The following is a 13,808-nucleotide window of genomic DNA, read 5'->3' as shown; positions in this document are numbered from 1 at the left end:
TAGCATATACTGAAGGGAAAAAATTGAATACTCTATTAAATATTTCCCCTCACACAATTTGGTTCGTTCTAAAAATGGATGCCTCCAGTTTATTTCCTGTTACAGGAGGAAGTGCTTGAGAAATGTAAGAAGAAGGGTTGGGCTTTTCACAAATTCCAAATGAGATTTTATTGATTGTGATGTGTTAGTCAGTGTAAATTATGTTAAATTGAGAAACGTTTAAACGTAGAATCTCTGTATTTGTTTTATTGTAGAAGTCTGTAACTATCTTTGATTGTTTATGATTAGTAAGGACAGAAGAGTACGTGGTAAAATGAATGTGCTTGTGTTGTGTACTATAGTTTTCTCTTTAATTTTTGTGAATTCTTATTCTTAACCAAAGTAAAGTTGTAGCTACACGTGACTTAAACACCAGATTGGGATCCCATCCTTCACTTTTCAGACGTTAACGACAATTTTTCCTTGACCGTATATCTAAGCCTCGGCGTTCATCTTTGTTTGCCACAATAAGTTAAGGAAGCTGCAAACTCCGGTATTGTTAAACCTGTTGTGTTTTAATGCGTATAATTACTTTACAGACCCAAATAATCGCAAGTTACTGTACAGAGGAAAATAGCAAATGACATTTTATTAGGTCCCTGTTATGTTTGGAATTTGTATTACTTTTCGATGCGTTTACTTCTAACTAAATGGGAAAATGATTCTTATGGCACAGGCATCATCTTATTAATTACTACTATTTACGAAATGAATAATTATGATTACTAATAATTCAAGAAATTAGGTTAAAACTAATATTATAGCAAATTATCATTTAGAGCCCTCAATTCAAAACCTGAAGGTGCTTAAATTCTTATAAGACTCAATTAAGATTTAGGCGCTTATGTGTTCTGAAAATAGATGATTTATAGGAACAAGTAAAGGTTTATTCCATGCTGAAAAGAGAAGAAAAGAAACAACGTTTTGGCTGTGGCGCCTTCTTCAGGTGTAAGAGAGAGGAAAATCGGCAGTTGATAAAGCACAGGAGAACAAAAGCCGCAGAGGAGGTGGTGGGAGCAGGAGAGAAGCAGAGTGGACACTCAGGTGGTTTGAAGTTAAGAGAGGTGAACAGAGGTGTGAAGTCAAAACCTGCAGATGAATACAGAGGATTAGAAGGAAACAAGTCTGTCACTGAGAAAAGGGGGAAGGCGTAATCCTAGTTTTAGAATAATTTTGGTTTTGGATGCAATAGGAGATCCGAACCCCTTCTTTGAGAACACAGATGGAAAGATCAGTATGATCATGGCTGCTAGCGATGAAATGGGAAACTATTTGCTTGGAGAGAACTTTTATCCTCACAGCCCTGACATGTTCCCTGAAATGGTCTCTCAGTCTCCTTCCTGTTTCACCAATGTAAATAGCTGGGCATTTTCCTTAAGAGATGCAGTAAATAAGGTTACTGGAGATACAAGATGTCATCTGAGTGATCCAGAATTGTCCAGATGGGCCTTGAATGTGCATGGTATTGGATATATATTTTCAGGTGATGCAGCAAGTTCTGTTGCAGGGGAAGGTGCTTGGTGTGGATGATTGCTGACCGCGGTCAAGAGAGCAGTATACTATAAGGTTAGATTAGGTAGTTGGCAATATGAGATGATGGGGCTTTCAGAAAAAAAGAGTGCCAGTGGAGGGATCTTCCTTTAAGATGGGGAAGTTGTCATTAATGGTCCTGGGGATAGAAAGGGTGTTAGGGTGGTTGGGAAGCACCAAGGGAATGTGGTTGTGAGGCCGGGAATTCCTAATTGAGTTGTTGGTCTGAGGGCTATTTTTGGCTCGGCGAAGGGCCCTGTCAATAATATGGGTGGGGTATCCTCTGTTAATGAAAAAATAGTGCATTTTAAGGGCTTGGTTTTGGAAGTCAATGTCACTGCAAAGTCGTCAGAAACTGAGAAGCTGTGAAAAAGGGACAGAATTTTTAGTATGTGTGGGGTGAAATGAGCTGTACAGAAGGTAGCTGTATGAGTTTGTAATAGAAGTAGAGATGATTTATATCTGTTATTTTTGGGGAAGTGCACATTATTTAATTGAAAACTTACTAATTAACTTGTATGTTGTTAATGAGAATATTAAAACTTGTTTTTGGATTCCAGATAACCAAAACAATGGATAGTGAATGTGCAGAGCTGCTACCTCTTGTCTGTACAGTTCTTGTTAATCCAAAGCAGTCACTCCCTGATGATACCTGCTTTGAGAAACTGCTGGACTGGTTTAAAGACCTAACAAAAAAGGGTGAGCTATGGAAACAGACTGAAAGCTGTAATTTTCAAAGGGACTATAATATTCACACTCAATTATACAGTTAAGGGTTTTTTTAAAGGAAACTGAGAGATCAATAAATGTGCACCACTAGAGAAGATTCTCAGAAAATTCTCAGTGGAACCTTTCAGGTGTTGAACACTTTAATGTGTTAATTAGGTTTAGTCAGCCTAATACTAAACTAGATTGTGACATATTGGTCATGTTTGCAAAGTACAGCTGGCATGGAAAGGGAATATTGATGGCTATTTAATTTGCCAAGTTAGGTACGGTGCACTTACTGGCTTTGAAGCTGCTGGTATTGGCTATTCAGTAACACATTGAGTGTAACAGGAGAATTCTGCTGCAATATTGTAAATAAAGTCTAGTTTTAAGCACACTAAGATGGAGGTATTTTTTTAAGCATAGGCAGTGAATTCATTTTCAATTATACTTCATTTTTACAAGTTGAATATATAATATTATGCTTTATTTCTTCTTTTTTAGTATCTGGGGCATCTTTGCTGCAGCACAATCCATGTTTAACTGAATTGATATCCAGTGTGTGTAAATTGAAGATAAATGAACCCACTGTTCTCTCCTTTGTACTGAGACTGGTTGGGATCTTAGCTGCTACTGAAGAGGGATTTTGCTTTTTAGAGGTAAATTGATCAAAGCCACTCTTGACGTTTTCTTTACATACATTTTCTGGAAGTGTGCTACTGCAAAATTATGTCATACCTTCTATATTTCATTTGGTAGCTTTTAACTTTGTGCTCTAAAAGTTTAGCCTATAAAAACCTTTTTGCTGGCAATATAGCTCTTACAAAGTATTGTAGATAAAATGTAGGACATGATCATCAATTTGGAAGATGAACTGGCTGTGTTTTGCTAACTTTGCATACAGCTGTGTTTTTTCAGATTGGAGCAGCTTTAGCAGGAATATTTAAACAGAATATGATATAACTTTTAAATTATAAACTTTTCAGATACTGGCTTTTCAGTCTCTCCTGTTTTTCTTGTTGCTTGATTGCCACATGAAGAAGAAACAATGACTGAAATAAGTAGGCTGAATCTCAGTGCTCAGGAGTTAGTGTTGGCAGTCTTCATTGGAGATAGTTTTCAAAGTATAACTTTGTATATAATATATAAGTATATAAATGTGATGCTTGAAATGTAGAAATTTAATAGCCTGAATTGTGAAAACTTTTGTCATCTTCAGGAACAGGACATTTTGCACAGTCTCTTTGGAAACCCAGGCCTGACCCACACACAGCTGTGGGATGAGGCAATAGTGCGCAGTGGGTGGATCAATGGATTATGGAGCATGCTCCAGCACTGGAGGGTTATGCATTTCATCATAATGAACGGTGGGAATTGCACATAGTAATTTCCATTCTGGCTGACAATTGGTAATGCTTTTGTGGTTTGACTAACAGAACTGTTTTTACTGTGTTTTTGTTGTAGTGGTTTATTCAGTTATGTATTTTAAATATTGTTGTACTAATGTTTAATTTTAGAATTTTATTTAACTTTAAATGTAACCATTTTACTCTTTCCCCAGTATGTCATTTTACAACTCCTTTCCTATGAACTTGAAACATCTGAATAATGATGACATTGTACTCTGTCCAAATGATGAATTCTGCCATCCAATGGCCATTTGTCTCCAAACTAAATATTGGGAAAGCTATGAAATGACATAATTAAATATGATTGCATAGCAGTGTCTTTCTAATTTAATCATAAGACACCTTTTTAAAAAATAATTTTAATTCATATATGCAGATTTTTAAGATGATAAAATGCAGAATTGAGAATTTTCTGCAAATGAAAATTTTTAGGGAGGGTGTGTGTTTTTCTGATGTGATATTTTTCTAACATTGTTATGTATTTCAGCATTTTTACATAGACAAGACTCTAAAAAAGGTCTGTTAGTTCAGTCAGAGATCTTGAAGAATTTCTATAAATGGAGACCTTAATCCTTTCAAAGCTGAAAATTAATTTAGAACATGAAAATGACATAATTATGAAATCTCAGCAAAATTATACTTGCCCAGAATTGTTGTTATGATGTTATGATGTTTTGGGGCATTTTATCCAGATATTTAGGCCTTGCTTATAAAAGACATGAATTTAATTATTGATTCACTGGTTGTTGACCACAAAATAAAATTTGTGAGGGAGAGATAAAGTTCTCAACTGATCAGCAGTTCAGCAACATTTGTTGTTAAATTATGTCAATATCTATATGAACTATGCTAGTTTTATTTTCACAGTTTTCCTAACATGAAATATTTGCTTTAATTCTAAAATTCTAATTATTCCTCCATAGCTTCTTCTTAGATTTAAATGTGTAGCAAGTCCACCCACAATCAGTAAGGGGTCTTCAGTGATGATTTTGTGGCTTGTCTTATTTGATGGGAGCTATTTGATTACAGCTGGAACCTACCATGACTCGCCAGAGAATTCTGTATCTTTTCCACCCCCATTCTTGGCTTCATGTCTACTGTATATGAAAGGGGTTGCAGCTTTCTAACATCAGTTCATATAAAGCTCATAGAGGCTCTCTCTCTAATGTTGGGAATATTAGTGTTTCATGCTCTACAGTGTGCTGTATCTTAAAGATATGCCTAAAAACCTCTTCAGTTAGGTTCAATCCCAGATTTTTAAAGGGACTACTCTTCACTGGCATAGTCTCAGGTTACTCCAGATTGATCTGTGGTATTTTATTTCCATCTCTATATTATTTGTATTTTTTTCACACACTCCCTCCTCTATTCTAGGGATTCCTCATCCTGAGGGATCCATGGGACTGCTGGTTTTTGTTCCAGCTGACCTCACAATCAGTGGTGCTAAGTGATGCCTTTAATTTATCTGCTTCCTTGTTAAGACATTTTGTTTACCTGTTTCTGCACCCAGTCCTTGGTTTCAAAAATACCCTGCAGACACGTTTTCCTAACAGCTTTAAGCAGGTGATCTATTGATGATGAAGAGACAGGTGGGACTGACCGTTTATCACACAAGTCCCTCAGTTAGGGATTTGTTTTCTGTCAAAAGTCCAGTTGCTTACATTTCATCTAACACACCTAAATTGGAGGTGTTCCAAAACTCAGATGCTCGGGTTTGATAGAACTGAATGCATCAAAAAGAAAATTTAAATCAAGTTAGCCAGTGATTAAGAGCTTGCTGGAACGAAAGCCAGAAGGTGGATCCCTCACGAGAAAGACTTAGAACCACTTCTCTATCCTCTGTCCAAACTTACGACAGAGCCAGTTACTCTCTGAGATCCTTCTCTAATCCTCTCTAAGTATACACTGTAGATCTCCCCTGAACTCTGGTTACTAACAATATCTAGGATTGTGTGTTTAATTAAATGTGAGCCTTCTTTTGGTTCATTTTCTTGTGGGGATCCCCTTGAGACTTATTAACTAAGGGGTTTGTTCAAGTAGGTAGCTGCATCAGCATTTATGGGCTGCAATGAAACAAGTAAAAGTTTATTTCATGCTGAAAAGAGAAGAAATGAAACAACGTTTCGGCTTCGGAAGATCACTCCACTTGTTTCATTAAGTTGTTTGGTTTGTGAAGTTTTCACATGATATAAGGCCCTCTTGTGTCACTAATTGGTACTTCGCTTTTCTTTTAAGGTTGAATTGCCACAAATCTTTGTGTTTAATTCTTGATTACTTTTTGGAGAAAAACACTGATTTTATATTACAAATTGTATAATTAAACAAAGAAATAAGCTAGCTTTGTAAAACAAATTCAGTTACAATGGCAAATGCCTTAAATGTCAAATGTTGAGTGTCTGCCTCACAAACCTAATTCAGTACTTATTTTGAACTTTGGATTGTTTTTTTTTCACAGATTTTACTAAAATGATCCTGAATTTACAAATAGACAGAAGCCTCTTTGTTGCTTCAGCAGCTAATCAGCTTGTGGCTCACATTTTAAACTTCCCAAAGAAAGTACCTGCACATTCATCTTCAGACAACAGTGATATTTGGCAGAATTCTGTGGCCTGTGAATGTAACACCTATGCTGAACAAACTGAATGGGCTAACTGCACCATTAAAATTGCACAACATGTGGGAGATGCACTGCATTCTGACATCTCCTTCCACACCCATCAGTCCTTAAAGCTCTTGACTTTGGCTCTGGTACACTGCCAGCCGCAGGTCATGGAAGTACTCTGGCAGAAGACGGAGGCTGCTATTAAGACACGGATGGGAAATGGCCAGATTGTGATGGAACAGCCATTCTTGGAAGTCCTTCTAACTGCATCAAGGTTATTTAACATTCTTTGTCTTCAGTTCATTTTTAAAAAATATTATTTTTAAACTGGTTATATCAAAATAAAAAAGGGGGGAGGAAGTGTGCCAATATCCTTGAAGGCCTCTAGATTCTTGATTTCCCCACAGTGGGTTGAATGCACTGTGAGAGGGTACATTGCATTGTTTAAAACAGGGCTAGTTTTTCATTTCTTTCAGTAAAGAAAAAATTACCTTATTTTTATTTATAGTGTTATGTCTTGGCCTCATTATGGTAATAAAACATGATATTTGTATTTTCAGTTATTTTACTGTTGGTTTCTCTCTTTTGCTTTTGTTTCCTTGTGTAAAGGGTTAATTTTCTGCACTACATTCTAGTCTTATAATGAGCACTGGAGAAGGTTATTTTTTCAGTTGTTTCTTTATGAGTGTAATTTGAAGTTTTTAAACTGGTTTTCAGGACTGCTCTCTTGAACAAAGAGGACTCCAACTTGGTAAATCTGATGGATCTGATGCTGTGTACTCTGAACCCCACACAAGCTATTCCCTTTGCTTTAGGAATATTCAAATTAGAAAACTGGTAAGCATGTACTCCAGGACTTAAGCAGAATTAGTGCTTAAAGCTTTGGAGACTTTTTTTTTGCTTGTTTGTTTTTTGTTTTGAAAAGTATCTGATCAAAGTAACAGTTGTTTTGCTTTCTGCAAACAAATATGTTATTCAGACAATTGTATTGCAGCCCACATATTTTGAGGAGCAAGGCCATTCAAGTAATCCTCCAGCCACTGGACTGTATTATGGCTGCAATAGATGAACAACAACAGTCTTCAGGTATTTTCAACACAGTAAAAAAGCTGCACTTTGTTGCCTAATCATAATTTCATTTTACTTCAGTACCAGCATATTAGGAATTTAACAATCATTGTCACTTTTTTTTCTCTTAAAAGTTTTGGAGGGTGGATTTGTTCTTGAAAAATTGGCTACAAAGAAGCAGCTGTCCCAGAAAAGATCCTGTTCTTCTTTACTTTGCCTTTCATTGTACCACACGGAAGAGCTGTTATGCATGGTAAGTTACTTCTACTGCTTTAAAGCAGTTATTTTTACTTGTGACATATGTTTTCTTGGAATAAAGAAATTAGTGGTGTGTTACTGTGGTGTTTCCATCCTACCTGTTTGAAATCTTGTAAAATATGAACAGAAACTTTTTTTTGTGGGTGCTTCCGAATAGCTCAGCTGGTAAAAATACCAGTATAGAGGTATTGAGCCCCATTAGCTAGCTCTGCCTATACCCTAAGGCAGTGGTTCTCGAACTTTTTGGACCACCCCTGATCAAACCAAAGCATTCAGGTACCACCTACAAGTCATCTTCTCATAGGAACCACAGAAATCTCAATGACCAACATGAGCGCGTGCACACACACGCATATATAATAAAAATAGCACTGAGCACTTAGATAATTTGGATTGTACTGCCTTATAGCTGTTTTCTGACACTTGCTAACATTAGCAGTGCTGTCTGTGTCAGGTTCAGCAGCAGAGCTAGTTTCGGTGGCCAATGGGGTTACCATACATCTGGATTTTTCCGGACGTCCTCCATTTTGATCCTTATATTTCTGTCTGGTGGGAATTTTCAAATATCCAAAAATGTCTAGGATTTCGACCGCTTTATTTTCACCATGAAAAATAATTAACAAAAGTTTTACAGATAGTAGGTGAGGAGGTTAGAAAGAGAGCGAGACAATTTATTAACTTCTCTAGTTTGCTTCGCGACCTATGTTATAGTTTAGTTTTCGTCCTGTACATGTATGATTATGTAATGAAAGAGCGAAAATGGGTGCCAATATTAGTGTCTTTACCCAGTCTGTGCAGTGCAGAAGCATTCCCTCGAAAGGCTACCTACAGTATTTTGTTTCTTGTTTTCCTACCCTCAAACACAATGCCAAAGTGAAAGTGTAAATTTAAGTGTTTCCGAAATGGCAGAAAATGCCACTTTGAAAACACAGAAATGTATTTTTCCGTATACCAAGTATACGTCTTGAGAAGCTCAATGTTTGGTGTGTAAGCCTGGTGCTTTTGTCTCCGTGGCAAATAAAGGTGTACTTGACTTGCAAGCTCATGTTGACTCAGACAAACACAATAAGGCAATTTGAGGAGAGAGTTCTTCAACCAAATTAACAGATTATTTTGTAAAATATGGCAGCAAAACAGGATACTGTTATTGCGGCAGAAGAGATTTGTGCATTTCACACAGTTAAACATCATCACAGTTACTTTACCAATGAACATAAAACATGGGATATTTTGAAAACCCTCTCCATCCCAATCCCTTTCCCAGACAAGGCAATAGGAAAGTTCCTCAGGGTGTCCTCTTTTTTTATGTTCAAATATGGTAACTCTAGTTGCCGATGTATAATCCTCCTCATTCTCAATGGGAGTGCATGATCTATCCGAGCTGGAGTCAGTACTCTTGGCGTCTGTTCCTTTCAGCCATGACATAATACTTGATTTTTGCTAGTTATTCATTTTTGATCACTTGTTCTGTTGGTGAATGTGGCACTAAGCTGTGTCTCTGAAAGATTGAGAGGAGTATGAACACTCAAGTATTAGCGCGCGCTGTATCGACGTAGCCAAGTACGTAGACTGCGTATTTGACACAAACTAATTTTATTAAAATAGAAAATATAAAAACCCATCTCAAACTTTCTGAAACCGATTAAGTAAATCACAGATTAAAAATGTACATAATTTTTAATTACCAATTTTTCAGTGCACACAGCAAATTTCCAGGGTCATCTGGCATACCACAGTTTGAGAGCCACTGCCCTAAGGCCTATTAGCTAGTTATAACAGGGATTCCTCACGTAACAATACACATCTGGCTGTGTGTTACTTGGGATAGATGGTATTATATGCAACTTAGGCATCCTTGATTCAACTGTGAGCTTCCAGTGTTATCACAGAGAGATGCATCTGTCCTCTCTCCAACAAAAATGTCTTTCTTTCTTGTGTAAGGGCAATGGTTGTTGCAGAGAGATGAATTTATTAAGGATTGTTCCATCTTGATGGCAGAGGGGTGATACAATTTTAATAATGATCTTATATCAATTACATCAAATCTCTTAAAACTTTGAGATTTGGAGAACATTATGTATGTCCAGCCACTTGAAAAGATGACTTTTCTGGAAAATTATCTTTAGTTCTGTGTGTACAGGACACACTGCACCAGGAGGTTCCAGGCAAGTCCCTGTTCTGCTCTGTTCTCACAGTGCTAAGGGCTTGCATTGGAATGGCACTCCCCTGCAGCTCAAAAAACAGCAACATCTTCAAAAATTTGATTGGCTGTACCAAGGTCCAGAAGTCTGCAATGGATACACTGAGCAGGCTTGCACAGTGTTCAGGTAATGCAGTACGAACATGATCAGTAACCAGTTTAAGAAATGTTGATCTTAACCTTGTCAAGGTTAAGATTTCCCAGTTTTACTGGTTTTACAGTTAGCCTGTTTTTTCTTCTTTTTTAGGAAGCAGTGAGTTTTTGAGTGAGGCTTTCTTGGTTCTTCATGAGTATCTCCAAAATTCTGACACGGATTCCTCAGTAGGAGTCAATTTCTTGTTTTATTTGTATACTGTATATATCACACTGTGTTTGTGTCTGTTTGAAATAATGAGCCTATTCTTCCCATTTCAGGTTCTCACGAAAGCTATGCAAGCTGTCTTAAACTGGTTGTTTTGCTGTTCTGAAATACCATTAACTTGGTTGTTTCTTAAACAAGGTAAAATATATAGGCTATACAGAGGATGATGATTTCATAATGCTAGCTTTATATGGTGTGCAGAGACACTTTAATCCTTAAAGTATGTTAATGAATAGTGTTACAACTGGGGGGTTACAAAACTAGTGAAAATCTGGAATAGACCGAGTGGTTTAGTCAATCAGTGAAATAATTATTCATAACCCCCAACTTGTAAGTAATTTCTAGAAATATACCTGAGAGGTTGGTATAATTGGAGGCACGTGAATTCTTTGTTCTCTGGCACAACTTTGTTGAGAGGACTAACAATCCAGACACGCTTGGTTAACAAGTATTTATTACAATGACATTACACACAAACTACACTACACGCAACATAAAACACACAAGTTACTTTATGTACAGTATTTAGAAAAAAGGCAAACACCTATCATTCTGGTCACCCAGAAAACCCCAGACTGCTACTAAGCATTAAACTTTAATATGCTTACAGAGGCCACACAAGAGATGAGCTGCCTTCTGACTAAATACAATGTAACCTGCAGTTAAATCTCTCTCTGCACCCCAGATGCCACAAAATAAATGGGAGCCTGTATCCCTATCCATAAAAATGTACCCTAAGCAGGAAAGATGTTTCTAACTGAGGTATCTTTTACTCGGGAAACTCAAGTTCCTTGAAAGCACAGAAAAGCACACTCTTACAAGGTTCAAATACTTAGCTCCAGTCAGGTTTGATTTGGATGATCAAGAAGTAGGGGCTCTCGCCTGGGGGCAAGCTTCAAGTCCCAACTCTTCTGGACTCCTCTCTTCTCCCTGCTTCTCCTCATTTCTTCCTGTCCTCTTTTCTCTCTCCTGCTCTTTATGTGATCTTATATTGTGTGTGTCTGGACTGCTCCTAGCCAATCATTAATCCGGCAAACATCCTCTCTCCTTTGAAGTTTGAGGTGTTTACTCTTCCCAGTGTCATGGACTTGATCTAAGATCTAAGAGACACTTCTAAGTCACCTAAAACTGTAACAATATTATTAAGAAAATACAAGTTAATATAATTAAGGAGAATTGGAAATTTGAAAATTACAGCCTTACACTTTAATACTTGAAATGGATTACATGAATTAAAATAATTTTGTAACGGATGAAACAAAGAATATCTGCTAAATTATTATTAAATTAAATTGAATTAGAGGTTAACCATTTAGTTATTTCTAGTTGTACATAGCTTTTACACCTACTGTAACACCTGCACTGGCTAACCTTTGTTTGCGCTGACAGTGATTTCATTTACCCAGATCTGTTTTCTGTGTTGGAGAAGCGTCTCTGTGATGTTCGATGGGAGGTTAGAGATTCAACCCTGGAGTTTTTAACTCGGCTTACCATACGGTTTCAAGGTGAGCTTAGTACACTTCATCGGGATTCATCTGCATCTTTATTGACTTAATGAGATCATACTTTAAGTTAATCTTATACAGATTCCATTATTATAATTTCCAGTCGGTTCAAGAGTGTGCCTTCTGTTCAAGTTAGCATTAAAGCGGTCTATCAAAATACTGTTGTGTATAACTAACTTAATGCACTCAACAGAGGGGCTATTAAGAATCTTCATGTTCTTTATAGATTAATTTCAGCTAAACAGTTGAAATTAAAAAGTCCTGAATAATCTTGAATATGAACTCTTTTTTTTAATTGAGACAAAGGGGGATTTCCTGCAATCCTGATGAGTACTGGGGTTCCTAGCCTCCTGCATTCTTTGCTGTCTGACCCTGAAAGTTATGTGCGAGCGAGTGCGATCTGTGCCCTGGGACAAACTTCCTTTGTCATGGGCAAAGAAGAGGACCTGAAATCTGTCCCTGGAGTGCAGGTGAACCATAATTTCAGCAGCCAGTTCCATATCTATTGTTAATTATTAGTATTTGCCAATTTCATACAGTATAGCAGGTGTTAAGGTTTTTAAATAGTTTGGTTCAAACTTAATAATACACTGATAAGCTGTGATATTAAATGAAGCACACTGGTATCTTTACAAATACTTTAAGTGAACAAAATTGTGTGCTTGTTATTGTCTGTTTCATGATGCTGAGGTTTAGGTTTATTTTCAACATTACATTTGTTCTTTCCTAGAAGGAGCTTGCATCGCATTTAGTGGACATATTGGCCAATGACACGGAGTGCTTTCCCAGAAGGGCTGTGGTCAGAGTCTTCTCTAAGTGGCTAAAGCACCCATCCCAACAGCCAATTCAGCATTTGGAAAAAAATGCCATTACTGTGCTAGATCTGGGCAGCAACGACTTAGACTGGGAAGTCAAAATTCACACACTAGAGCTTGCAGAAATTTGGATCAGTCAGACTCTGGCAAAACCTGTTTTGTCCTGTTGTCCTTACACTGTGGCTTTGCCCGCACACTCTATCTTGAGCCTTACCGAGTCCGTACAGAAGCTTCTTGATTTAAAAATCTTTGATGTTCTCTTTAATGGATTGTTTGACTGTGATAGGCCAGTGGCACAGAAGGCGTGCTCAATTCTCTTGTCACTGAAACGTGTTATCATTGAGGATAACAGTGTAACACATTGCACTTTGACCTATGACCTAAAAGGACAACAGTTGGCAGCAGATACACTAACAAAATACTTCTCCAAAAGCAGTGAGTCTATCCATGTCAGTACAGATCAACAAAGACAGCTTGGCATTGTGGAAGTTCTTTCTTCGCTGGATTTGGAGGCAATGCAACAAACCTTGGCACGGAGTAGTGACCACATAGAAAATAGCCCTCGTTCCCTCCTGAAAGACATTCTAGCAGCTACTCACACTACAGCAGACAATGCTGTGGACTGTTACTAATTCAATCAGTTTGCATATTTTTTCTGTAATGTCAAATAACTTATATTTTTATATAACTGTTTCTATAATGCATTTGATCATGATATGCCTCGTGTTCTGTTCCCTTCACAAAGTATATGTCTTCTCAGGAAGTTAGATTTTTTATCTGTATACAAGTTGCAGATCATTTTAGAACATAAATCTGGTTGCTTATAAATGCATGGATTTGTATATTTTTAAAGTAACAGTAAATATGTAGTTAGGCAGTGTTCATAAGCTGTCTATTCTCTGCGTAAGCCACAGTCCAAGTTCATCGTGAGATATATTGTAAAAGTGCATTGCTTGTATTGTATCACGTGACCTGTAAGAGAAAATGTGGGGAAAAAAACTGGTAGGAGACAGTTATGTATGTCTGATGGAGCACACAATAAAGGAAGTAAGTTTTCAACAACTTGGTTGTGTTGGACTTATATTTAGCACGACAGACTATAACACACATCGATTAGCTATTTCATTGCCCATCATGTTTGTTATATGGCCATATCACCCCTCAGCTCACACCTGGCAACCCACTGAAGCTAAGCAGGTGTGAGCCTGGTCAGTACCTGGATGGGAGACCTCCTGGGAAAAGGTTGCTGCTGGAAGAGGTGTTAGTTGGGCCAGCAGGGGGCACTCATCCTGCGGTCCACGTGGGTCCTAATG

General features: G+C 37.4%; 1 protein-coding gene across 8 annotated transcripts; it reads left to right on the top strand.

Annotated features, from left to right (window-relative positions):
* The first annotated feature begins 98 nt into the window (after positions 1–98).
* On the top strand, positions 99–13,557 carry brat1 (BRCA1 associated ATM activator 1). 8 transcript variants are annotated; one of them, XM_088937028.1, is made up of 14 exons: positions 99–1,522; positions 2,130–2,268; positions 2,782–2,936; positions 3,497–3,644; positions 6,142–6,562; positions 7,006–7,125; positions 7,283–7,374; positions 7,491–7,609; positions 9,755–9,941; positions 10,062–10,135; positions 10,229–10,313; positions 11,582–11,680; positions 11,981–12,150; positions 12,411–13,557. In XM_088937028.1, the coding sequence occupies exons 1-14, from the start codon at positions 1,493–1,495 to the stop codon at positions 13,125–13,127; spliced, it is 2,556 nt and encodes an 851-aa protein (XP_088793154.1). In that variant the 5' UTR covers positions 99–1,492; the 3' UTR covers positions 13,128–13,557. The 8 variants fall into 8 exon arrangements, with proteins under 8 accessions (XP_088793154.1, XP_088793150.1, XP_088793151.1 ...); XM_088937024.1 differs by having other exon boundaries at positions 111–1,522; positions 10,062–10,313; XM_088937025.1 differs by having other exon boundaries at positions 451–532; positions 10,062–10,313.
* Positions 13,558–13,808: the final 251 nt, after the last annotated feature.

The sequence above is a fragment of the Atractosteus spatula genome, chromosome 18 (genome assembly GCF_055471065.1).
Source record: "Atractosteus spatula isolate fAtrSpa1 chromosome 18, fAtrSpa1.hap1, whole genome shotgun sequence".
In the NCBI taxonomy this organism is placed as follows: Eukaryota; Metazoa; Chordata; class Actinopteri; order Semionotiformes; family Lepisosteidae; genus Atractosteus; species Atractosteus spatula.
This window is presented reverse-complemented; position numbering and strand designations above follow the sequence as displayed.